Source organism: Carcharodon carcharias, chromosome 2, assembly GCF_017639515.1.
Source record: "Carcharodon carcharias isolate sCarCar2 chromosome 2, sCarCar2.pri, whole genome shotgun sequence".
Classification (NCBI taxonomy): domain Eukaryota; kingdom Metazoa; phylum Chordata; class Chondrichthyes; order Lamniformes; family Lamnidae; genus Carcharodon; species Carcharodon carcharias.
In genome coordinates, this window is record NC_054468.1 from 118,017,357 (window position 1) to 118,044,171 (window position 26,815).

The 26,815-nt window shown below is 42.0% G+C and overlaps 1 protein-coding gene across 1 annotated transcript in view; it reads left to right on the forward strand.

Annotated features, from left to right (window-relative positions):
* Positions 1–26,815, forward strand: part of macrod2 (mono-ADP ribosylhydrolase 2) — an 897,762-nt gene that overhangs the window by 642,501 nt on the left and 228,446 nt on the right. The window contains exon 8 of the mRNA XM_041212085.1: positions 2,832–2,862. Within this exon, the coding sequence (XP_041068019.1) occupies positions 2,832–2,862 (31 nt within the window). The remainder of the gene's footprint in view (positions 1–2,831; positions 2,863–26,815) is intronic.

The window sequence follows — 26,815 nt, forward strand, 5'->3', positions numbered from 1 at the left end:
CTACACTTCAAAAGTACTTAATTGACTTTGCAAGCTCCTGAAGTCTTGAAGGACACAATATAAATGCAACCCTTCCTTTTTATTTTTCTTATTGGTTGCGATTAAATTTTTAATTTCTTCTATTCTTTATTCATTCATGGGAAGTGGGCATTTCTGGCAAGGTGAGCATTTGTTGCCCATTCCTAATTGCCCTTGGACTGAGAGGTTTTTTTCAGCCATTTCAGAGCACAGTTAAGAGTCAACCTCATTTTTGTGGGCCTGGAGTCATATGTAGGCCAGTGGGGTAAGGATGGTAAATTTCCTTTCATAAAGGACATCAGTGAACCAGGTGAGTTTTTTACAACAATTGATAGTTCCATGCTCACCATTACTGTGACTAGTTTTTCAATTCCAGATTATTAATTAAAATTCTTAAAATTCTTAAAGACTTAAAATTCCACCAGCTGCCATGGTGGGATTTGAACTCATGACCCCAGAGTATTATCCTGTGGCTCAGGATTACTATTGCAGTGACATTACCACTACACCACCATCTCCTGTGCAAACATGTGAATTAGGAGCAGGAGTAGGCCACTCGACCCCTTGAGCCTGCTCCACCATTCAATAAGATCATGGCTGACCTGAATGCAACCTCAACCCCACATTCCTGCTTACCCCCGATAACCTTTCACCCCCTTGTTAATCGAATCCATGTAGGTCTGCCTTAACAATATTAAAAGACTCTGCTTTCACCGCCTTTTGAGGAAGATAGTTCCAAAGACTCTCAAACCTCTGAGAGAAAAACTCATTGAAACTCTTGGAATTATCCAAAAAGCAATGTTTGGTTGAATCTTTTCTTATTCTGCCCCCAATTCTTGGCATTTTCCTTGCCAAGGAAAATTTGTACAGGAATTTAGATTCCACCGCTGCACCACCCCCCACCCCCTCCAGCGGGCATGTCTTCGGCGAGAAGGGGGGGCATGTAAAATATGAGGAGTGCCCAGCCCACCACGTCCTTGCCCATCCCACGATGTCACCTGTGGGTGGGTGCTGAAATCGGCAGCCCACCCACCATATGTAAATAAATAATTAAAGATCAAACGAGCTTGTTTACAAGCCTACTGACCCCAATATTACGCTGCCCACATCATAACATGGATGGCATAGGCAGGCATGCAGGAGTGGGCAGTCCATTCTTTCAAAAAAGTTTGTCAAAGTACAGGAAGGAAGATGGGTACTATCTTCGCTGAGGTGCCCTTTGCACATCGAAGGTTGTACACCCCCCTCTTTCCACCCCGTCTGCACTCCAAAACCTGTCCCCTCACCATCACCCCCCACCCCCTCACCAAAGTGCCCAATCCCTCCCTGCCCCATGCCCCTGACTTACGGAGTCTGGGATGCATTAGGGCCTTCATCCTGGGCCTGCCTGCAGCACTGGCAGTGCTCACTACTGAGCTCCGGCACTGCCAGGACTACAAGAGCTGCTGGCCAATCCGACTGGCCGACAGCTCCCAAGGGCGGGACTTCCTCCCAGTGGAGCCCGGAACTCCCGCATTTCCTGATGAAGAATCATACATTCTCGAAACGTTAACTGTATTCCTCTCCACAGATGCTCCACAGACCTGCTGAGTTTTTCCAGCTATTTTTATTTTTGTCCCGCATTTCCTTCTTGTTGTCGCCCACAGCGTATTATTGCTGCGAGGTGGGCTTTCTTTTCATCGGTCAGGTTTCCCGCCAACTTTTAAAATCCAGCCCAATAAATGTCCTACTGATGAGCTTTCATCGAACAGGTGAAGCATTGGCTTCCGGTTACCTGGCCTCGAACAGCATGCGGCTGGTATCACTGACTTTAAATGTCGGGATATGTCTTCAGCTGGTGCTTGTATTACTCTGGATGCAAATGGAATGACAGTGCAAGCAGTTTCACAATTGAAACAGCTGCTTTACTTAAAGGGTTACTTGCCTGTTTCAAGTGCCAGTGAATTCAGTCCCCTCTTTAATGCAACATCAGCAGATTACTGCGCAGATGTTCCTCTGGAGCTTTAGGCCACATCTTTTCATTTTGGGAGAAATGTAGGACAGACTCTTTCTTTGGAGCTCATAAGTAAAGGTATTGATCATTAGCAGCGCTTCAATTAATATCTATCGCTTCACATATGCTTAATGCATTTTAGCAAAGCCCAGGCATTTGACTCCAGCAGGTGACTGGGAACGTTCTGTCACATCAGCACCCCGATGGGTGGCTCCAGCCTTGAGGCAATGCTCAGTTGGTGTGTCAGAGGGATCAGGAAGCGCTTCTTCCACTCAATGGAGCATGGAATCTGGAACCTAAAGGTTGAGGCTGGGTGGGTCAGCTGAAAGTTTCTGAACTAAGATTGATAGATTTTTCTTGAGGAAGGTTATTCTGTGTTACAGAACCAAGGAAAGCTTGTGAAGTTAAGATGCAGATCAGCCACAATCTAATTGAGTGGTGGATAAAGCTGAATGCCCTACTCATGCTCTGTTCTTATGTCCTACCATGTAGCAGTTTGTAAGAGAAAAAGTACACAAATGCCAGGATTCGCTCAAGAATGAATCAAATAAAAACTGGGAAGAAACACTGTAAGGGGAACCATATATAATTGGCTTCCTTTTCCCTTGAATATATGATCTGTCATCCCATTGGAATCCTGATTATCTACCAACGTCTATTATTCAGCACAGATTTATTTCCTAATGAGAGATCATCAAGGTTCAGCTGTGCTTTTCTGAAAGTGATGACTAATTACTTAATCTGATTAGATCTGTGATAATTTCTGATTTTTTTTCATTACAACCCTCCTTAATATGTCAATTTATTTTTCCAATTGCAGGCATTCCCTTGTATATCCACTGGTATCTATGGTAAGTGCATTTTTTTCATATTTGTTATGTGATATAACTGACCACTTACATTTTAAAAAATGTACATTTTTTTCTTACTTTCAACACAAGTGTTCCGGCAAATCAATTTGCAGCTATTTCAGTTATTTCCGGACTGACTAATCACTTTCCCACATATTAAGCACTGCAGCGTACCTTTGACCCTTAATAAACCTCAGCTTTAAATTGGGATTAAGCTTGCTTAGCTTTTAGTCTGTTAACCATTTGAAGAACTTCAGTGCTGTGACTGTAATTCCACAATTTTCATGCCAAAATCTATGCCCCCCGGCACCGTACATTTTGCTTGAAAGTTGAGGGGCTGCCTTGTGAGTGATCCAACATGGATTATTGTTTTGTTAACCTTAATCTGCCACAGTTCCCCAGATTACTCCACATGCATTCAATAGATTTGCAACAGTGATATAGTTACTATAGTTTTGGTTTCCTTTGAAACTGGAAACATGTTGTCTGCACTGTGTGATACAATGACACTGTGGATTCTGGAAAAGAGCAGAACATTCATTGTGAATAACATTTTTTCATATGCATCACTTACACTGGCTGACTAAATATAAAGGAGAACCAATGCATCACAGAGTGAAACACTGTGCTACCAATGTCTTTATCTAACTTCTGAAAAAGAACATTGCCTGGATTGCAGGAATTGTAATTACATTTTGTAAAAGAGTTAAGATCAGCTTTAATATTAACATATTTGCATACAATAGAAGCTTTGCACAGTCATCACTTTGGTTGCCTTTTGGCCCAAGTGACTTTTTCTCAGAAGATAAGTTGAGCAGTTTGTTTACAGTGGCCTTCAAGTGTCACAGGTTAGGAATTGGAAAGATATGTTATTGCACCCTCTTAAGTGATGTTTTGGGTTTCTTTCACTTCTTTTTCTCAAGAGTCCCCATTATTAATGTTACATTAATTATATTGTTAAGGCTAAGGGTAAACAAGTGTTGATTGATTACGTATCTTGAGCACAGATAAAAAGGGATTCCTAGGACACTGGGTGAGTTAGTAGGTCGGAAGCAGACATATGTATTGCTGCATTCTGTAAATAAACTTGTTATCAAGAAAAGGATGTACCCCTAGTTTCATACTTCACCATCTAGCTTGGGATCCCTTTGTCACCCATTCCCTGTTCCCTAAGAGGGAGAAAGATAGTCCAGATGTTCTTGGTATTTTTCAATGCCATACAGTAAATCAGACACAAGTAAATTCAACCAAATGCCTTGATGTATATTTTTTTCAATTTTATTTCCTTCCCTGTAGGTTTTACAGAGGGTAATGAAGTGGTCCTGGGGTTTTTTGGGGAGTTATTTTGCTTCTCCCAGGACCTTATATAACTGCAAGGGTGTGAGGAGGGGGGAGGTATCAGGGAGGGAAGGAGTATTTAGTGATGACAGTTCAGCCCTCATGGCGTAGGGCAGTCTTGATGGATCACCCGCTTTCATTTGTTCCTATTGACCCTTCCTCCAAAAGGGATTCAGATGAGATCTGGGTTTCACTGTGTGAGGAGCCTCATCCAATAGCCGATCATCTTGAATGTAGTTTTAAAATGTAACACTTGATTGAATAGATCATATATGTTAAAAGAAAAATACTGCGGATGCTGGAAATCTGAAACAAAAACAGAAAATGCTGGAAAAACTAAGCAGGTCTGACAGCATCTGTGGACAGAGAAACAGAATTGATGTTTTGAGTTCGTATGATCCTTCAGAGCTGGAGAAGTGTCTGAAGAAGGGTCATTCGGACTTGAAACATTAACTCTGTTTCTCTCTCCACAGAGAGGCCAGAATTAAAAGAGCACAGCGATCTAGAAGAGTCCTTGTCGGGGTGGAGGAGGTTGCTGAAATAGGGAAGGGTGAGGCCTTGTGGATGAATTTGAAAACAAGGGTGGGGTTTTTAAAATTGAGGGAGATGAGTTGAGAATAGATTGTATTTGAGCATTGATACAGAGGCGAACATTTGCTTCTTGGTGACTTCACAAATGGATGAGTGGAAACTTCAGTTTGGGGTCAGACACAATACACAGGTTGAGGATGGTTTTGCTCGGTTTAAGACTGTTAGCAGGAATGGAAACAATAATCAGGAAATGATGTCTATGGCTGGGACCAAAGACAATGGCTTCAGTCTTCCCAATACTTCACTGGAAGAGATAATACATTCAGTGTTACATTTATGTAGCAACTTTAACGTAATAAAATGACCCAAGACACTTCACAGGAGCAATTGTTAAACAAAATTTGACACCGATCCACATAAGGAAATTTTAGGACACAGCAAAATACTGCTGTTTCTGGACATCTGAAATAAAAACAGAAAATGCCAGAAATGTTCAAAAGGTCAGTCAGCACCTGTGGAGAGAGAAATAGAGTTAATGTTTCAAATCAATTAGAAGGTTCTGTTGAAAGGCTAACTCTGATCAAAGGTTAACTCTGTTTCTCTCTCCATTAACTCTGCCAGACCTGCTGCACATTTCCAGCATTTTCTCTTCCATTGAAGATGATATTAGGGCAGGTGACCAAAATATTGGTGAAAGAGGGTGGTTTTTAAAGAGGAAGGAGAGATGAAGAAGCCGAGGGAGGGAATTTCAGGGCTTAGGCCAAGGCAGCTGAAGACACAGCTGCCAGTAGGGGAACAATTAAAATGGGGATGTCCAAGGGGCCAGATTTGGATGAACACAGAGATCTTGGAGGGTGGTAGGACTGGAATTTTCACAGAATAAGCACAGTTAATAAGCCATAGTAAGGAATTTGAATTTAGTTTTAACCTGGATGACATCGATACCTGTTCAGTGCTGAGATAGAGGAGTAAAATGTTCATTTCCAATATTTTCAAAATGCATAATTGTCCAAAAGATTTCTGCTGAAACACACTTGGGATTGAACGTGATTATAAGTTTCCTGTCCATAAGTAATATTGAGGTTCTGTTACATTTAATTAATTGTTCAGTGGAATGTCTAAAGCAAATTTAAAAATCTGTAAATGAAGGAATAGATGTATGAAATTAATATTCTGATTAAGTTTAGATAGGTGCTCACTCTGCACTGCTAATGACTGGAAAATATATTTTGTTTAATTCAGATTCAATTTTTTTTGCATTTTTCCATTGATGAGACGAAAAGGCAACTCTTCTATTGGCAACCATTCAAATTCTAGATATTTTATCATTTTGCTCCAAGCAACAAATCCAATATCTACCATCATAGGGAGAAGGGTTCACCTATCAGGGGCATATGTAGAACATTAAAATGTTCAGAGTAAGAAAAGGAGCTAAGTGAAATATTTTCACCCAAAGGGCACTAATTCTGATGGAATAAATTATTTGGAAAGTGCACAGTGTGTGGGTCCAACAAGCAATTAGGCAATGCTTCTGGAGAGAGGAAGGATGTGCGAACATTGTAGTTTGACTATTTTTAGGAGTTTGACTTGTTGGGTATAGTGGTTGTTGTCCAGTCCCAAAAGATCCTTATTTTTAAAAATTAATTCTTTTTATATGTGTGTCACTAACAAGACTGGCAATTTTTTCTTGTCCATCCTTAGTTGCCCTTGAGAAGGTGGTGGTGAGCCAGCCACTGCAGACTGCATTGTGAAGGTGCTCTCACAACGCTGTTAGGTAGAGATTTACAGGATTTTAACCCAGCAATGATGAGTCAGGATGGTGTGCGACTTGTATTGGTGGGGGTGGGGGGGGGGGGGGGGGGGTACTTGTGCCAGTGGCAGAGGGAGGAAACATTTAAGGTGTTGGATGGACTGTTGATAAAGCAGACTGCTTTTTCTTGGATTATGTTCCTAATGAGCTGTTTGAACCAACTCTCAAATTGAGTATCCAAGTGTACTACTACACATTTTTTCAAGTCTTCTTTCCTCCTCCTCCTTAAGGTACCATGCCCGAAGAAGGTGTTGCTGATCATAGATTTCCACTGGATTAGTCCATGATTATGCTTGGCAAAGTATTGCAGTGTTTTGCTGTTACCTTCTGCAGTATGGCTGACCAGGAAATTCTCCCGCTCTTACCGCTTACCATCAGCCGTATTGGAAGGATTTACAGGTTGATAGTCAAACTTTTTGGCCATGTTATGTATGCTATTAAGTCCCGGTGGGACTTGAACCCAGAGCTTCTGACCCAAAGGTTGGAATGCTATCCACGGCACCACAAGACCATCTCTAGTCTTCTTTATGTTTTCAAAACTTTAAGCTGAATATTTAGAGCAACTGAAACCTCAGATTTGGATTCAGATCAATCATTCAGCAGCAGTTGAATTCTGTCCACTGTTAACAACCTGCTCAGAACCCACATCTTCCACCTAACTTGCAATCACCTTTTCTGATATCTTCCTGGCTCAGTGTCCATTTTCATTGAAGCACCGTGGATTATTTTTAGACTGTATAAATGCCAGCTGTAGCTGCAAATTGAATTGAAAATGCCCCCAGATAAAATGGGAGATGTTTGAAGGATGGTCGTTAACAAAGGCTTTGTTCCACTTTACAGTTGAAGTATCGCAAATCGCATTACCTTGCCTTTTTGCAATATCGTCTGTATTAACAGGATGCTTTAATGCAACCGTTTCAAATTTATGAAGCATAATGAGTGATCTCTTCAAAACATTCCTTCAAACTGCTACCTGTAAACTTGAAATTAATCTTACAAGCAGCCTCCTAAGCACGGAATCATTAGGCGATACTGAAATCTGACATGCCCTTCTAAACTCTAATTACTAAAAACTTTAAGATCAGTTTAATTGTTGTTCTCAGCTGTGACTTTTATTATAGAAAATATATAGGAAGCTTATTGTGTGCCAGTGGCTACATTAGCTGGGCTGTCTCTTTTAGAAGTACTAGTGATTAATAGACCACTAGAAGATGGCACAATTTAGAAGTTTGTGGATACTCATGTACCTTATGCAAAACAAAAATCTGATTTCCAAACTGGGGAGAAGGAAATCACTGTATTTGCCCAGAGCCAGTAATGCTCGGCTGGGAACTGTAGAAGGTGAATGACAGCCCACAGGTTATAAAAAGTAAGAGGGAACTCTGAATGTCCTTAGAGAAGGATTTCGGGAGTCAGCATTTAAAAAAAATATAACTCTCTTCATTCAGCTTATATTCTTATTAAATACATCATGCCTGGCATTGAGCATTTAAACTCCTGTACATAGCTCATAATTGCAAGTTGTTTCCGATCTCAACAGTGTGGACTCTGAAGAAACATGTAGCAGAGCCTCAACATGTACTTATGGGAGGCAGATTCTGCCCTGGAGCTCTGGTGTACCCTCTAAGATATCTTGACAAATGCTTAGGGCAGGCCTTCTGTTTGTCTGCTATTCTCTAAAGGATGTGCACACCTGACGAGACCTAGGAACTGTGGATCAAAAAACAGAAAATGCCAGAAATACCCCTCAAGTTAGGCAGAATGCATGGGGGAAATAGATTTTAGCTTTGTTTCAAATATAAACCCTTTGTTAATTCTTTTCCTAGATTCTGTCCAACCTACTGGGGGCTTTCAGCATTTGTTTTTTCATAGAATGGTATAGCACAGATGATGAATATTCAGCCCATCTTTGAAAGAGCTTTCCAATTAGCTTCTTTCCCACTACCTTTTCCCCCATACACAGCGCTGCTAATTTTTCCTTTTTCAAGTATTTATCCAATTCCCCTTTGAATGCTTCTATTGAATCTGCTCCACATGTTCTTTCAGGCAGTGCTTTCTAGATCACCACAATTCGGTGCATACTAAAGATTTCACGCATCTGCAATTTTTGACCCCTGCCGCACTGCATCTCCCACCCCAAGAATACTGGCAGTGAATTTAACCCTCCCTGCCTGACAGAAACAGAGCAGGTACAGAGTTAAAATCACCTCAGAATACTCACTGCCTCTTTTGTGCCCACTAAGGAGCCTGTCCAACTTGGCTGCAAGTCACGTTATTATGGGAGATCATTCGAACCCCTGTGATATGTTAACCACTGACTGAACAGAGTCCATACTGACGCATTGGGTGAAATCCAATCCCTAGGAAGAAGCAGCCCTTTAAGTTAAGTGTTTATGTCATGTCATGTGTGCTCTGCACGAAGGCAGGTCCTTGGCTCATTCTTTGCTGATGCTTCATCCTGAGGTGTTTTCTTAACAGATTTTGTCAGTATTGGCTTGCCATTGCCTTGGGGTGAGCTCGCAGGTCCCAAGCCTCCCTAAGCTGGACTGAAAATCGAACCTGCGCTGTTGGCGACATTATGAAATGCACACTAGCCATCTACCCAGCTGAGTTAACCAGCTCCCAAGTTAAATGTTAAACTTTCCTTAATCAGACCAGGACAAGGAGGCATGCTGCCCTGGGCCTACAAGGGAGGTCTGGGTATCTGCTGCCTTGATACAGCTCACACTTCAAACCGATGACATGGGGTGAATGGAGGTTGATGGCTGCCTACGTCCCACCCCATTGCCCACTCGACTAAAATCCAATCTTGGTTAAAACCTCCTTGAATCCCTTTAGCATACAGATCTATATTCAGCTTCCTAATTTCCCCATTAATTTACTGGACATTCAATAGAAGCACATTGACAGTGATATAGTTGTCCTATTCCTTTGATTCTGGCATCCTGAGCTTTATCAGTAAGGATATAGAGTACAAAAGCAAGGAAGTTATGTGAAAAACCTATATAAAACACTGGTTCGGCCTCAACTGGAGTATTATGTCCAGTTCTGAGCACCACACTTTAGGAAGGATATGAAGGCATTGGAGAGGATGCGGATAAGATTCATAAGAATGGTTCCAGAAATGAGCAGCTACAGTTAACATAGATTAGAGAAGTTAGGACTTTTCCTTGGAGAAGAGGTGGTTGAGAGAAGGTTTAATGGAGGCATTCAAAATCATGAGGGGCCTGGACAAAGTAGATAGAGAGAAACTGTTCCCACTCGTGAAAGGATTGAGAACGAGATGGCACAGATTTAAGGTAATTGGCAAAAGAAGCAATGGAGACATGAGGAGAAACTTTTTCGCACAGCGAGTGGTTAGGATCTGGAATGCGCTACATGAGAGTATGGTGGAGGCAGGAACTATTGAGGCTTTCAAAGGGGAATTGGATCATTATCTGAAAAGGAAAAATGTGCCGGGTGAAGGAGTAAAGGCAGGGAGTGGCATTAGGTGAATTACACCTTCAAAGGGCCAGCACAGACACTACAGGGCAAATAGCCTCCTTCTGTGCTGAACCATTCTGCCCTATTCTATACTATTCTATATGTCTGTATGGTTGGCAACCTTTCTACCTATGCATTTTGTAATGCAGTATAGTAGATTTCAGTTCTGCATCCTGTTTGTTAATTCTTTCATAGGATGTGAACAAAACTGGCCAGGCTAGCATTTGTTGTCCATCTCTAATTAACCTTGAGAAGGCGGTGGTGTGCCACCTTCCTGAACCACTGCAGTTAATTGGGCACAGGTGCACCCACATAACTGTTAGAAAGGAAGTTCCAGGATTTTGACCCATTGACAGTGAAAGTACGGCGATATAGTTCCAAGCTGGGATGTGTGACTTGGAGGGGAACTTGCAGGTGGTCGTGATCCCATGCATCTTCCCATGTCCTTCCAGATTGTAGAGGTCACGAGTTTGTAAGATCTGTTGAAGGAGGCTTGGTGAATTGCTGCACTGCATCTTGTCGGTTCAAGAAGGTGGCTCACCACCACCTTCTCAAGGTCAATTTGGGATGGACAACAAATGCTAGCCTGGCCAGTGATGTTCACATCTCATAATAGAATTAACAAAAAGGTGCAGAACTGAAATCTACTATGCTGCATTATAAAATGCGTAAGTAGAATGGTATGAAACAGAAGCCTCCAGCTTCCAGACAAGCTAATCCATCTTTGTTGTTATTTTAAATTATATTTCTGGGTTTTTTTTGCTGCTTTAATCCTCTTTTTCTTCATACACATTTTTCTCTCATGAAGTGCACAGGTAGAAAGCACAAGGAAGTTCTGTGAGCATTAATAAATATTATAATCTGACCAAAGGAAGAACACAGGCTGCACTCAAAATTCAATTGTGACTCAACCAGGCTAGTAATGCATTCAAGTTGTAAAGTTCCTCTATTATTAAACCAGGTGGCTGTTGATTTTGAAGTACCTGAGCATGAGTAATTTAAGAGAAAACCACGTAAGGAGCTGCATTGCACAGATGATAATAGCTGGCTTCCAGTCCTTTATTAGGTTGTGGCAGATAGGGTTCAGTTGAAGTTTGAAACTGTTCAACTGAAGGTTACGAAGTTTTTTGAACCCGGAGATTAAATCACCGCAGAATGGAAACCAGCTGTGACTTCTTTAAAATAGAAATTTGAATCAAATTCAAAGTTCACATCACTATTGAGAGTTACAGGGATGTGACAAGAATTGAAATAGGACAAACTTTATAACATAGGCAAACTGTTTTTTGGGATTGTATGTTAGACCACTGTAACTGTGCGACTGACTAAAAGCCATGTTTCTAAAAGTGATCGTTGGTCTTAGATGACTTCAATAATAGTTTCCCTGATTTTGTATTAAGAATAATGGTGAAGCTATCAACATTCACCGTTGTAATGGAGTAAACTGGGCAGCAACCAATGGTATCCACACGTGCGCAGTTAAACGCAAAAATCAGGAAAGCGGTCTGAGTTAGCCTGCTCCTTTTTTGTTATTCATTCACAGGATGTGGGCTTCGCTGGCTGGGCCAGCATTTATTGCCCATCCCCAGAATCCCTAGTATCCTCCACTAGGTGTGCTCTAACAGTTCTTGCCCAGAGACCTAGCATTGAAACCGCGTAATATTGTGAAGTTGGGGTGCTTACCTACTAGTTCTCCGCTAAAGATGGCAGGGCTGGCACAATTAGGAGTAAGTGAATTTTTCATGGTTTGGCAAGTGATAATCACTACCAGCAAACCCTCTAGCCCAGAAAACGTTATTTTAAAGGTATGGAGTCTGATTCTTTCAGAAGTTAATTCATGTTGGAATTTTAAAAGGGGAGCTTGAAAAAGAAAGTTTCTGGTTGTTCCTTTTATCTTTCTTCCTTAATTCCATCCATCTTTCCCAACCTTTATTTCACTCCGTACATGATTTAAATCTAACTTATTCATTCTGCTTTCTTACTTCCTGGTTTAGACTCTATATGTCTCAATGAGGATTCTTCAGTCTAATTGGTTGAAGAGCCTTGCTGTTGCTTTCCCTACCCACACATGCCACATTCCCTGTAGCTAGATCAGACACTTGATTAGAGCATGTCAGTGCAAAAGACCTTGAAAAGATAGACAGCTGTCAGTAAGGTGAACGGTGAGAGTCATTCTTTCACCGCTGACTGCAAAATCTGTGTCATTGTGTTTATTATATTGGGGCTGATGATAAAGTCTTGAGACACAATTTGACAAAACACTCTGTGCAGGGGTGGCTGGGAGAAATGTTTAATGTTGCTTGTCCTGCAGTTTAGTGTCTGATTTTATTTTGCTGTAAAATTTATTTGCAGTGCTAAAGTGTTCTGGCATAATGAAAATTGAAATTCCGCCAGTACATCAACAGCCCAATATACCCACTCTCTCTTTACTGTCCAGTAATTGAGGGCACCCTGACTGTTCCCTTTGCCTGCAAAAGTTTTTCCTAGTTTACTTCTCGATTAGAAATCAATCAATAGTGAAGTATATAAATTCACAGTTAATCGGAGTGGGTTATTGTGGATGTACAAGTTAAAGCTTTTGAATCAGGCTGGGGAAGCAGCGTTTGGAGGGACATGATACAGCTTTAAATTCCCTGTGTGCTGTGCTGTCTATAATGATTCAGTGGTCAGTAAGAGTGGGTACAATTCTCCTATTTGCTGTTAGGTATTATTTTTTCAGAAGTGAAATAAAAAATGTTCTCTCAGTAACAGAACTGTTAAAATATGGGAAGAAAAGAACCAATTGACAGATGGTCAATGTAGATTGTGTTTCAATACAATAGAGCAAAAGTTCTTTTTGAACATTTTTGAAGTAGTTGCTTATCTGCATTGCGGATTCCAAAATGCACAGCATAAAGTGCTAAAAATCATCATGCTGTGAGCATTACTCTGCCCCCAAGATGGATATGACTGACATGGATGCTCCATTGCCCCCAACACTTTCTGTTTCCCTTCTGTGTTGCATTTTCTCTACCCTGTAAAGTGCCAAGTGTGGCAAACTTTACTGAGTTGACACCCAGGAAGGATGCACAAGACATGGATTGGATGCAGTTGTGAATGCAGCAGAATAATACTGTGACCGTTACATTACAAGGACAGGTTGTATAGACTAGGCTTGTGTTCCCTTGAATGTAGAAGATTAATGATAGATCTAATTGAGGTGTTTAAATTGATTAAAGGATCCGATTTAGGGTGGATAGAGAGAGAAATCATTTCCTCTGGCGGAGAAATCCAGAATAATGGGTCATAACCTTAAAATTAGAGCTAGGCCGACGTCAGGAAACATTTCATCACGCAAAGGGTAGTGGAAATCTGGAACCCTCCCAAAAAGTGCTGGAGACTGGGTGTCAATGGAAAATAATAAAAGTGATTTGAGAGACTTTGTTTAGGCAAGGGCGTTAAGGGTGTTGGAACCAAGACTGAGTGAAGATACAGATCAGCAATGGTCTCATTGAATGGTGCAACAAGCTGAAGGGGCTGAATGGCCTCCTCCTACACCTAGGTTCCTATTTACAGCAGCAGTACTGCACTGTCATCCCTCTGCCAGGAATTGGAGAGCGACAACAGCTTTTCTTCCTATTATTTTTCTTCTTGTACTTTCATGCACAGTCACAGAATTAAAGCCCATGGTCAAATTTGTTGCCAATGACCAGCTGAAGCAGTTTCTGGGGTAGTTGTGTGCAAGTACATAAATACTGTGGCTACAAATGCAGATCAGAGCTGGGAATTTTGCAGCAAGTAACTCACCTCCTGATTTCCCAAAGCCTGTCCACCATCTACAGGATGCAAGCCAGGACTGTGATGGAAAAAGCTCCACTTGCCTAGATGAGTGCAGCTCCAACAACACTCAAGAAGCTCAACAACAGCCAGGACAAAGCAGCCAGCATGATTGGCACCCCATCTACCACTTTAAACATTCACTCCCTCCACCAACAATGCACAGCGGCAGCAATGTGTATCATATACAAGATACACTGCAGCAACTCGTGAAGGCACCTTCCAAACCCACAATCTCTACCACCTAGAAGGACAAGGGCAGCAGGCACTTAGGAACACTCTATCAGCAAGCTCCCCCCTAAGTCACTTATCATCCTGACTTGGAAATGTATCGTCGTTCCTTCATCATTGCTGGGACAAAATCCTGGAGTTCTCTACCTAACAGCACTGTGGGTATACTTACACCACATGGACGCAGCAATCCAAGAAGGCAGCTCACCACCACCTTCACAAGGGCAATTAGGGATGGGCAATAAATGCTGGTGAATCCCAATTTTCTTGAATGAATGCATTTTTTAAAAGTGAATTTATTGCATAAGCTGAATTTTCAAGATGGAAGCCAATCACCTAGGTAACCAAACAAGTGCTGGCTCCTGGAGTATTATTAAATGCACGAGATGAAAAGGTGCAACAGTACGACATAGGGCAATGGAAAGCTGTGTTATTTTCATTTAGATTTGTACAATATTGTGACCTAGCGAAGCTGTATTAATAAATGTTACTTTGGTTGCTTAAACCTGCTGACTCAGTGACAGGAAAAATATGCTGAGTACAGCCTCCAGAACTTTCAAATTTCAGCATCCATTATTTCCCAAGGTGAAGCAAAGTAAATGTTCTTTGTTCCATTTCATTCAAGGTCTGCTTGAACATGTTTGAGAAGGTTATAGAGCAAGAGGAGAGGCTTGAAATAACTCCCGAGTTTTGTTCCACACTCCATGGCCAGGATTTTTAAATCAGTGCGGGATCTGGGTCGGAGGTGGGAAGGCCTCATTCCTGCGCCAACTGGCACTGGCAGCAATGTGGGCATTCCACATCTGCCTGGATCATGTCGATGTGGTAGGCTCAGGGCGAGAAGTGAGGGGTAGGGCAAGGGTGGGGAGAGGGGGGATGGTTCATGTGAGGAACCCCCACACCCCTCCCCCACCACACCCATCATGGCTGCTGGGCCGCCACTGTGGCAACTGGCTGCACCATGTAAGAGTTTCCCATCCAGGATCGTAGCCCAACAGCTTGACTGGGAGTCAGTGTGCTCATCTATGACTCCCCCAGTGTGTGAGAGCTGTCTGAGTGGTGATGAATGTCTTTCTTGAGTCTTGGTCATTCTTCAAATGATACGATACTTCATTCACCATGTCAGCTTCCAACCGTACCTTCAAGCCTGCTGTGGCCATTAGTCTTACATTTGGGGAATTATGTAGGTGGCATTTTTTTTTATAATAGTGTCAGTCAAAAAAAAATCATTATCATACAGGTTTGGGTCCTTTAAGGCAAGGTGGGAGCAGGGATTCACATAGATGAGCAGCCCCAAAGATGTCAGGTTAAAACAATAGCAACCAAAAACCAAAGATCTTGCAAGGTGAATAATCTTACTTCGTCAGCCTACCGGTCTGGGCTGAATGCAACCCAAGTGCAGAGCAAGGAAGTTGGAACACTTATTACCTGCACCACCCAGATCTTCAGAACTCAGGCGTATTATTGTGCCGTGGATGCTTCTCAATCAGTCTCCAGGGTGGCCCAATAGAAATAAATGAGCTGCTCTGGGAGGCAATATAGAATGTGGCATAAATTTGTGGTTGACATGTGAGCAGAGATCTGAAATGGCAGTTCCCGTTGGGAGGGAGCATACTTGACCGCTAAAGAGGTAGGAGAAACAAACCTCCATTGCTTCTAATTGGAAGAAATGTAGGAGTACTTTTGTTTTGAAATCATTTCCCCTAACCTTCCATCTCCTTTAATCTTTTCCTTGATTACAATAGCGCATTACCCCAGGCCTGTAAATTTAATTGATCTTGAGTAATGATGAAAATAAGATTTGAGATAGGTTCTGTCACTCATTTAAAAACCCGACATCTTTTTGCCGCATTCTTTTTTTTTTGATGGGGAGGGGGAGTGGTGGGAAGCATGTGCAGTAATACAAATCATTCCCAGCCAGAGGCTTTGTGTCCCATTGAACTCTTCCTTTTGCTGGTTCTGATTGAGGGAAATGTCAATCTAGTGCTAAAGACTGCCCTTTTCGTCAGATGGGATTCTCTTTTAAAAAAAACTGCAGTTGGGAACTTGCTGCACATCTCAGCAGATGCCATTAATTTCCAAGTTGTAATGTGTGAAATTGGCCAGCGCCAGTCAGAGGCACTTACACAGTGGGGTGCAACATATTGCTTGCTTTTACTAATGAGGAAAAAATGAATATGCCACCAGGTTAAGTTATCCATAAATTGCATCTCAACTCAATAAAGCATTGATAAAATGGTCAATAAGCAACAGTGTGTTATAATTTATCACTGGAATAGATCATCAAGAATAAAAGTGGGGGAAATAAAAGTTAATGAGAATGAAAATAACCTGCTAATAATTTCTCTTCATTTTCTTCTACCACTGAACGAATTTAATCATTTTCAAACTTTTTTCAAAAATTAACAGCACATTAAACATTCAGGTGACGGTTTGGAAACTTAAAATTCCCTGGTAGATTGCATGATTCATTGGCTACTGTTGGGGAAATAGTAAAGCACAAGAGTGACAAACACGGTATTTTAATTGTTCAGGTCAAGATTGATCTTTAGCACGTTGTGGGTACTTGAGTGTACAATGACACAGAACTGAGAACAGAAAGAGAACGAGGATGCTAGTCCCATTGTTTCGAGCAGTCTTTCTTGTGCTATGTGTTACTGCATACCTCCAGAGTGTCTAGGGTTGTCGCTAGATGTTTTGCAAAGCAAATATAAAGTTCCTCCTTACTTAATGCTGTAATTACAGTCACTCCAGATCTCATTCACTGAACCCGTACAGGAGCTATATCAATGCAACTTATCTTTTTCTTTCTCTTACATAAATGAAGCGTTTCCTTTTGAAATGGTTTACTTTCTGGTGCGTAATGGCTACAGACAGTGATGTACATCACAAAATGGTTATAATTAGTTGCTGCACGAAGGTATAGAAACATTGGGTTAGGAGAGTGTAATTTACTGAGCGAATTAATATTTTTTGTGTCAGAGTAGTTTGGGAGTAAGCTACGTAGTTATTCATTAATTATAAGTACGCCATTTATCATCCAGAGCGTTCTCATGCAGAAAACAAGATGTTTTCTGTATTTTGTCCCTTTCTTTAGTTATCGTGCCACCATTCTGGCCATAATGGTTGTGCTGAGTGCGAAATGGGCAGAGACTTTCCTTATGTCAGTGATAAGCAGAGCAAAGATTTTATAATTGCCACTTGTAGCAAAATCACGAACTGCTTTTTCATTAATACATGTTTACAAGCTTTGCTACAAATTTTTCTGCACAGTGTGGGCATTGCCAATCATCTGCAGTCCCCGATGTCAAGTCACCTGGTGCAATCTAAATACTAAATAGTTTGAAACAAAAGAGGTGTTGTGGGGGCGGGGGAATAGGTGAACATTTTTTTATTGACTGTTCCCTGAACAAAATTTGTTTGTGGGATGTGGACCTCGGAGGCAAGATTAGCATCTGTTGGCCATCCCTAATTGCTTTTTAGTGAGTGGCTTGCTGGGGCCATTTCAGAGGGCACTTAAGAGTTAACCACATTGCTGTGGGTCTAGAGTCATGTGTAGGCCAGATCAGATAAGGACAGCAGATTTCTTTCCCTAAAGGACATTAGTGAACCAGGTGGGCTTTGTAACAATCAATGATAATTTCACGGTCACCATGACTGATACTAACATTCAATCCCAGGTTTATTAATTGAATTTAAACTCCATCAACCGCCATGGTGGGATTTGAACCTGTGTCCCCAGAGCATTAGCCTGGATTTCTGGACCACTAGCCCAGTGACATTAATACTACACTACCATCTCCCCCTTAAATGTTGTGATATGAAAATGAAGGTAGAGCAAAATTGGACGAATCTGTGCTCCAAAAAATAAAAGTTGTTGCAGATGTGATGCCACCATCTTTGACCTTGAGCACAAAGTTTCAATTCTTTGCTTGCCTTCTTTTCAGCAGCTTCTTCAGACAGCTGCTTGGCTGTGCGACCCCTGTAGCATTATTTGTCACTTGCTTGGAAGGCTTCCTAGTATGATTAATGCACATGAACCTAAAATCAATATTGCGTTTGTTGAAATTGTAAGCTAAATAGATTAAATGTACTAGCTGCAATATACTGCTCTTTTTTGGTATGACTCACCCTCTATCCCATGATTAAGGGATGCTCAACATGTTAAGGACTAAATACTCTATTTCCCCTGCTTTCCACTTTGCTTCATATAGGTCTATAGATAAGTAAAATGTAGGGAACCTTAATAAAATGATCATTCAAAGGGACTGAAAAACATTGCGTTTTCTCTTTCTTTGAACATTCAGTCACTGCATGTCATCAATCAATCTGATTCTGTGGAATAAAGAAAAAGATGAACAGAATGGCTTTAAGCAGCAGTAAGGCAAGGCAATGCTAAATGTCAGAGCCAATCATATGCTCAGACAGGGTGAATTAATCAGTGGTTTTAACTTTTACTACGAGAAGAATTGAATGTTAATGATGAACTTATCCATCCGTGAGCCAATTTACGTTAAAAATTCTAGTTTCAGTAATGCATATGTTCCTGAAAAAGTCACCCGCCTGCCAGGAAGGTGTAGCATTAGCACAGACTTTCAGTTTCAATTTCCAATAACACTCGTCCTGGTCTCCGTAGCCTCAGAAACAGTGTGTTCTCATTTGGTCCTTAAATATTATTATTGATCTTCGGGTAAGAATGCTCCGATGCTGGTTATTGGAGAGATATACTGCAACACTTTGTACTAGATCATATTGCTCCTTCCCATACTTATAAAAGCAACCTTTTAGAGTTTGACAAATGTGCTGACGCCTCCACAATTACCGCAAAGCATCTTCAGCTGCATGCAAATCCCTTTTGACAGGATCTGCTTCCCGAACAAAGCATCTTGAAAAGAAAAAATGTTCAATTTGGCAATTATTTCTTAATACCAATGCTGGCAGGTGCTGCTGTCACCTCCACCAGTGAGTGGTAAGCGATGTTTTAGGAAGGAATTCGCTTTTATCCCTTTGCATTAAGGCTAATTGCAACTCCACAGCAAGGATGCAGAGCCAAGCCTGTTGTATGTTGTCACCATGCCACTGGGATCTGGTTAACCTGAAATAGTGACAGAATGCACGTCCGCCTGTCCTCACAAGGAGATGACTTTTGAAAAGCTTTAAAGAAGTTATCTACATTTAGAAGCTTGTTTGCGTGCACATTTATTCAATTGAACTTAAAACCAGCGTAACGAAAATCACCATAGAGCCATACATAAAATACACACATACAAGGTCGGGTTCAACTCTCCCATGTTTAAATTGTGTGCCGACATTCGTTATTCAGACTGTCACACAATGAACGGTGACTCAAATGAAGTACTGGAATCCTGCCAACACCCACAGTGACCTGCCCCAGCATGAATCAGAACATCTCTCAGTTCAGATGTTCAACCCATCAGCCCTCCCTGGTGAACATAAGACAGCCACTATTTTGAAGAATAATTCCCGGTGTCCAGGCCAAGTGTTGTCCCATCACTTTTAAAAAAGAAAAGCAATCTGGTAATTACTTCATTGCTGTCTGTGGGAGCTAACTGTGCACAAATTGTCTGCTGTATTTGCTGTGTTGTGATGGTGACTGTGTTTCAAGAGTACTTCATTGGCTGTAATTGCTTTGTGATGTCCCAGGCCATGAAAGATGGTATAATCATGGGGTTAAAAGAACGGTGGAGGGCAATCTTCTGGAGCCTACACACTTGCATGGGCCGAATGGCCTGTGTCTATGCTGTAATTTTTTTAAAAGTGCCCTCTCTTACTTGCCCTTGAGCCATGCAGCTCCTACACTTGCTTCGCATTTTCATCAACACTCTATTTGCTTGATGTCAGAATTTCTATTGCTTTTTCTCCTTGTTGGGGAGAGGAGGAGTGGCACGGGGGGCAAACTGCCAAAGTTAGTTCATAAACGTCTTTAGTCAGCTATTGGCAAGCCTTGGTTCATCCCGTATTGCTCTGGACCAAGTAGCACCATTCACTCAGCTGTTCCTGATGGATAAGCCAACTGGGCCAGTAATGTCTATTTTTGATCCATTAACTTCACCTCCCCCTTCATCCTACAAATCAACTAGATCTTACTAAAATAGAATTACATAAGATATCCTGTGCAGAAGCAGGTCATTTGGCCCAGCTGGTCCATACTAGTATTTACACTTTACTCGGGCCTCCTCCCATCCTTTCTCATCAAACTCTATAGCTATAACCCTTCTCCCTCATGTGTTTATGTAGCTTCCCCTTAAATGCACCAATGCTATTCACCTGAACCGACTGCCCTTATGCAAGTCCAGTCAAAGCCAACAGTGAGGCCTCGATTTTCACAACAACTGACGGCCTCTCCATTGTTGCAAAAATGGCCAAAATCAGGGAGTCGTGCCCCCAAACACGGCATCTACCATTTATGCGGGGGACAGGAATGGGAAGAGGGTGGTCACAGTTGGTGAATCCACATTTCGCGGAGGCAGCTGACCGTGTAAATCAGCAGCTGCCTCCACTCATGTCTAATTCTGGTGAGCCATGTGTGTGAAAGATGGTGTGTGCAGGTTAGACTTGGGAGGAGCAGGTCTGACCTTTGTGGATTTGTTTGGATAGCCAGGGTACCCTTTTGGAGAGGTGCGGGGACTCTTTTGGAATTTACTTAAAAGTTGTATTAATTGCCCCAGAATTGCTGAAAATCTATACCAACTGTCTGGCTTTAAGCCAAAGGAATAGGAAGGTAGGGCTGCTGTACTTGGCAGGGCAATTATTTTTGCCCTTACTGACTTGTGCATCTAGATGGCAGGAAGAGCTTTGCAATTGGGAAGGGCGCTTAGCACTTTGTGCAAGGAAGATTCAAGATTGGCATGGTATCCTCGCACATTGGTGCCATAGAAGCAAGACAACGGAGGCCATAGGTAGGGCACCAGGAATGAGTTGGACAACCAGGTATTACCGAAGGCACCTGAGGTTAAGCCCGTGGTCACGGGCATACGTCCAGCAACATCTCAAATCACACACTATCGACCCATGCACTGTCAGTGGCTGTGACGGTAACTGTTAAGCTCAATTTTTATGCCTCGGACTCTTTCCAAGGATCATCAAGTATCATCAGTCTGGTATAACCCAGTCAGCGGCACACAGCTCCATTAAGGTAGTAACTAATGCCCTGTTTATTCGTGTTGGGGGCACCTCAGACGCAGAGAGCCATGGCCTTTGCCCAATTAGGAGGCTTCCCTCAGCTGCAGGGTGTTATTAATTGCACCCATGTTGCCATAAAGTCTCCACATCATGCCCACATGTCTGTCCTTGGCCTGCTGCATTGTTCCAGTGAAGCTCAACGCAAACTGGAGGATCAGCACCTCATCTTCCGACTAGGCACTTTACAGCCTTCCGGACTGAATATTGAGTTCAACAATTTTAGATCATGAACTCTCTCTTCCATCCCCAACCCCTTTCCGATTTTCCCCCTCCTGTTTGTTTTTTCCAATAATTTATATAGATTTTTCTTTTCCCACCTATTTCCATTACTTTTAAATGTATTTCCATCCATTGTTTTATCTCTACCTTTTAGCCTTTTTCGATTCCTTCACCCCACCCCACCCCCACTAGGGCTATCTGTACCTCGCCGTCCTGACTTCTACCCTTAATTAGCACATTCCTTTAGATAATATCACTACCTTCAACACCTCTTTGTCCTTTTGTCTGTGACATCTTTTGGTTATCTCCACCTATCACTGGCCCTCTATCCAGCTCTTCTTGTCCAACCACCCACCCCCTTAAACCAGCTTATATTTCACCCCTTTTCTATTTTTCCTTAGTTCTGTTGAAGAGTCATGCGGACTCGAAATGTTAACTGTGCTCCTCACCACAGATGCTGCCAGACCTGCTGAGTTTTTCCAGGTATTTTTGTTTTTGTTTTAAATCTGGAAGGTCTGATACAGATGTATACCTGATTCTAGAGTCCTGATTGTATCAAGAGAACAAGCCTCGAGGAATCTCTGAGTCTGACAGTATAATGCTACGAAGTGACACAATTGCTGAAACTGTCTGCCTTGATGTCTATATTTTTATCGGTGTTCATTAAACTTCCTCGCACCCTTACATTCAATTTGGATATCTTCTTATCAGCACTCAACCTTTGAACAGAAAGATGTTTGTTAACCTTAACGCTTTGTAATTGAATTTTAAAAGAGGACTCCTCACTGTGACACTGCAGCCTGCATTTTGGGACTTGTAGGATTGTTCTGTCTTTGAGAAGTGGCACCATAATAGTCAAACTGTATCACAACAAATAGTCTCTTGTACTTGTCCTTGTTATATTGGCTGACTCGTGAGGAATAATAAATGAAAAATAGGGACTGTGCAAGAAAAATGGCCAGATGGCAACCCAGCTGGTAGGACAGGCAATTTTCTCTCTCTCCCTCCACTTCTCTCTCTCTCTCTCTCTCTCCGCCCCCCCCACACACCTTAAACCAGCTTATATTTCAACTCTTTCTTGGACTCGAACTCAAGTTCTGTCGAAGGGTCATGAGGACTAGTAACGTCAACTCTTTTCTTCTCCGCCGATGCTGCCAGACCTGCTGAGTTTTTCCAGGTAATTCTGTTTTTGTTTTGGATTTCCAGCATCCGCAGTTTTTTTGTTTTTATTTTTGTTTTTTTTTTTTGTTTTTAAATTTTCTAAACATTTCTTGCATATTTTGGGTTTTGTTCTTTTTTTTTCTCTGAAAGGATTTTCAGAAGAACCTGCCAGGGTTGAGGGATTACAGTTACGTGGATAGACTAGAGAAGCCAGGTTTGTTCTTCTTAGAGCAGAGGCAGCTAAGAAGAGATTGGACAGAGGTGTTTAAAATCGTGAAAGGTTTAAGATAAAATAAAGAAAAACTATTTCCAATGTCTGAACAGACCAGAGGGCACAGATTCCAGGTGACTGGCGAAACAAGCAGAGGCATTAGAACTGCTATCCTGGCGATGCCTCAGTAAAACAATTTCTGCCTTTAGCACTGAAACAGCCCAGAAATTTGATTCTACAGGAGTCTTAAGCATCCAGTATTGGAGAGGTGGGTGAAGAGATCATGTCCACACTGAGCATGCATCATCCACCATATTGCAACGGATTCCGTTGCAGAGTTAATATGAGCCATTTCCACAATGGTTTGCTCATCGTAATGAGTTATTAGAAAATGCCAGTGTTTCTTACAGTTAATCATCTCAAAGCCACATTGTGTAACCCGAGTCAAATGGTATATGGAGCTCCATGAATTAAGCAAATGCATTCCACAGCATACAACTGAAAAGCAAATAATTGGGCAATAAAAATCAAGGGGCAGCTTCCCTTTAGGAACTTATCCTTGGTAGTAACCTTTTGGTTTCCCCCAGACCATGCGTTATTGAAAACTCCATGGTTCTGGATTTTAATTGTGATGGGTCTCAGGGGGAGAGAGAAGTTGACTCAATGATTTTGGTGAAGTGAAACTGCTCATTTGATGCAAAACATGTTTTGCCTTGTGTAGTATTTTTAGCGTAACTGCCCCACTAAAGCAATACAAAATGCTTGAATACATCTGGAATTAAAAGCTAGTATCACTAAGTATGACCATGTAGCTATTGGATTGTCGTACTCTGGTTCACTCATATCCTTTAAGAAAGGAAATCTGCTGTCCTTACCTGGTCTGGCCTTTGAGAGACTCCAGACCCCCAATAATGTGGTTGACTCTTAAACTACCCTTTGAAATGGCCCAGCAAGTCACTCAGATGACTCAATGACAATTAGGGAGGGGCAGTTAATGCCAGCCTTACCGGTGACACCCACATCCTGTCAATGAACAAATTTTTTTTTAAATTGGCATGATGTTAAAAATCCCGATGCAGCGACGCCAAACCTAATGTTGCACTGGAGTGTAACATGTGACTTGACCTTGAACTGCATTGGCACTGATAGCGAACGCAAAAGTGTTCTAATCTCAGCATTGATATCCCTCACCTTAATGAGCACAAAAATGAGAATGCAAACTCAAAATAACCAAACTGCAATGAATATAAAATCTCCACTCTGCATTGGAAGCTCACTCAGAATGCAGTATTTTTTTAAACTCTTATACTACTGACAATATCTTTAAATTAATGCTCTGGGACTATTGTTCTGCTTCTGCTATGCTGTGAGCTATGTTCTATTGAAAGGTTTTAGTCCTCTTTCACTGCCTCATCTTTGACCCTCATTTTTGCTCGAGAATTTTCCACATTCTTCATTGCTCTTTATTCTTTTCAGTATTCCAAGCAGGCACACACTGCAGCAAGCTGGGCCTGTGCTCTTCTCATTACCTCAATGGTTTTATCTTTTGTGAAATTGAGCTTTTTGTCAAAATTGTCCAAGCCACTCACAAAATCAGTTAACAGTGAGGCACCAGCAGTGGCTTCTCTCTCAAGCAATTTGATTTCTGCATGTTCTCCGAGATTGCTGTGTCGAAATGAGGGACTGGAAAGTTGGTCTTTGGCTGACGGATTCGGTGTTAAAGTAGCTTACATTGCTGCCCATCAAATTTTGTATAGCGGCTGCATTGAAATGTGTAATTGTCAGATGCAGTTTTTGAGTGTGCCTCCAGAGACAAAATTGAAAGAGGGTATTCTGATGAAAAGTTAATCCAGGCTGAATTGATTCATTAGATGGCAGTGAAACTTGTTAAAAATCATATATTAAAGCTACACTAGATTTCTCATTATTGTGTTTCATAGTGGTTTCACAAAGCTTCTCTTGTCTTTGTTCAGAATTGTCAATGATTAAAATTAGGGTTATTGCCAGGAAAACACATCTTCTTGGTAATATGTTTAATATTCCTTATTATTCCCACATGCTTTGAACAAAAGGCTTTCATCTTAAAGGAATTGTGCTTTTCAGATGGTTCAGGTGGTTAAGTTTTTATATTTGGGTGAATTTGTTAGAATGCAAGACATTTGCTAATGTTGTAATGACAGAGAATGCTTCTTTGGTATCCTGTGCTGCTTAGGTAATGCTGATGCAAATATGTCTCTCCACCGATCAGTGGTGCTGTGCAAAATAACTTTGGGGCGGAGTGGAGACACAGAATGTTGGAGCAGCAGCATGTAGTGTCAGGGGAAGGCAAAACTGAGAATCCTGACTGCAGTCTGCCACCTGACTTGCGCTGCATTCCCAGTCACACAGCAGTGGGGGTGACTCGGGATGGTAGCTAGGTTCCACCTCACAAAAGGGCAGAAGATGTTGGTCCAACCCACTCTCGTGCATTTTCTTTTGTGGCTGGCTCGTGAGGGGTCTTGTCAGAAACCTTGGGTTATATGGGCTGTCCATTCTCTTGTTTATAATTTACACATGGGAAACCTGGATGAAGGGAGGGAGAATTTAATATGAGAAAAAAATAATTGTCTTGCGCTTTGGAGAAATGGGGCTCATGACATAAGATGTACACATCACATAACATAAGCATTCACAGGAGTATAGGTTAACACCACAAAATACATTGAAGCACTTGCTAGAAAATTAAATCCAATCTGCCTCAAGCTTGAGTGAGCTGCTGGCCCTGCAGCACTCTGAATGTTCCCATTTCCAATACTGGGTCACTCGGATTTCTCTCAATGAGATTTTCAATTTACCATCAATTTAAATTGAATTTTGTTGTAAGAGGATTGAGACTGCCTAAACAGATTTCATGATCGAGATTTTAACCCCATTATTGTGGGCGGGACTTCAGTTGAGATTTTAGGGGCAGGATTTTCCTGTCGGCGAGCAGGAGTGGGGCCCGCTCACCGATGCGTAAAATGACGTGCGATGACGTTGGCCAGAACTCTGCGCCCCGTTTAAATTTTCAGGTAGGCGGGGGCACAGCAAAATCAGCTGTGCGCCCTGCCGACCTGTCAATGGCCAATTGAGACCATTGACAGAGTCATTGAAGCAATTAATGGACCTACCCGTCCAACTTTAAGGTTGGCGGCCAGGCTGGGAGCCCTGGCGGGCTTCAGAGAAAGCACGAATCCTCATCCACGGACAGATTAAACTTAATTAAACTTTTTTAAAAAGTTATGTCACATGAGGGGACATAGCAGAGAATTTTTTTTTCTATTAATGTTTTTGACAGTAGAGGCCATCTCCCTGAAGCAGCACTTAGCTTCAGGGAGATGAGTGCACTCTTCCGTGTGCATGCGCAAAAGAGTGCACTCTCAAGTTTAGGGACTCCTCCCCCCCCCCCCCCCCCCCACCCCAGCCACCACCCCCCTGCCCACACAGGGAGCGCATAGCGCTTCCACGCATACGTCATGCTGGATGGGCCTTAATTGGCCCGCCCACATAAAATGGCAGCGCACCCCCACTCAGGGGCGCAGATCGGAGGCACACCTGTGCGCGCCCGCATTTCAACCGACGGGGGGAATATCCTGCCCCAGGACGGACAATGCATCAGCCAAGCTGAAAGAGTCTAATTTGTCATGCCTACAAAGCCCTGTTTTCTTAGATGTTCAATTGAAGTGTGATTGGGTCAGAATTCGTTGGTTTCACTATCTCTGACCTTGCACTGTGGACCAAAATAACAGACTCAAATCTGTGGTTAGATTGCAGAACTGGCTACCATGAGAAGTGGTTGAAACAAAGAGCATATGAGGGGAAGCTATATACATGGTAGGTAAAAGCAAAATACTGCGGATGCTGGAAACCTGAAACAAAAACAGAAAATGCTAGAAAAACTCAGCAAGTCTAACAGCACCTGTGGCGAGAAA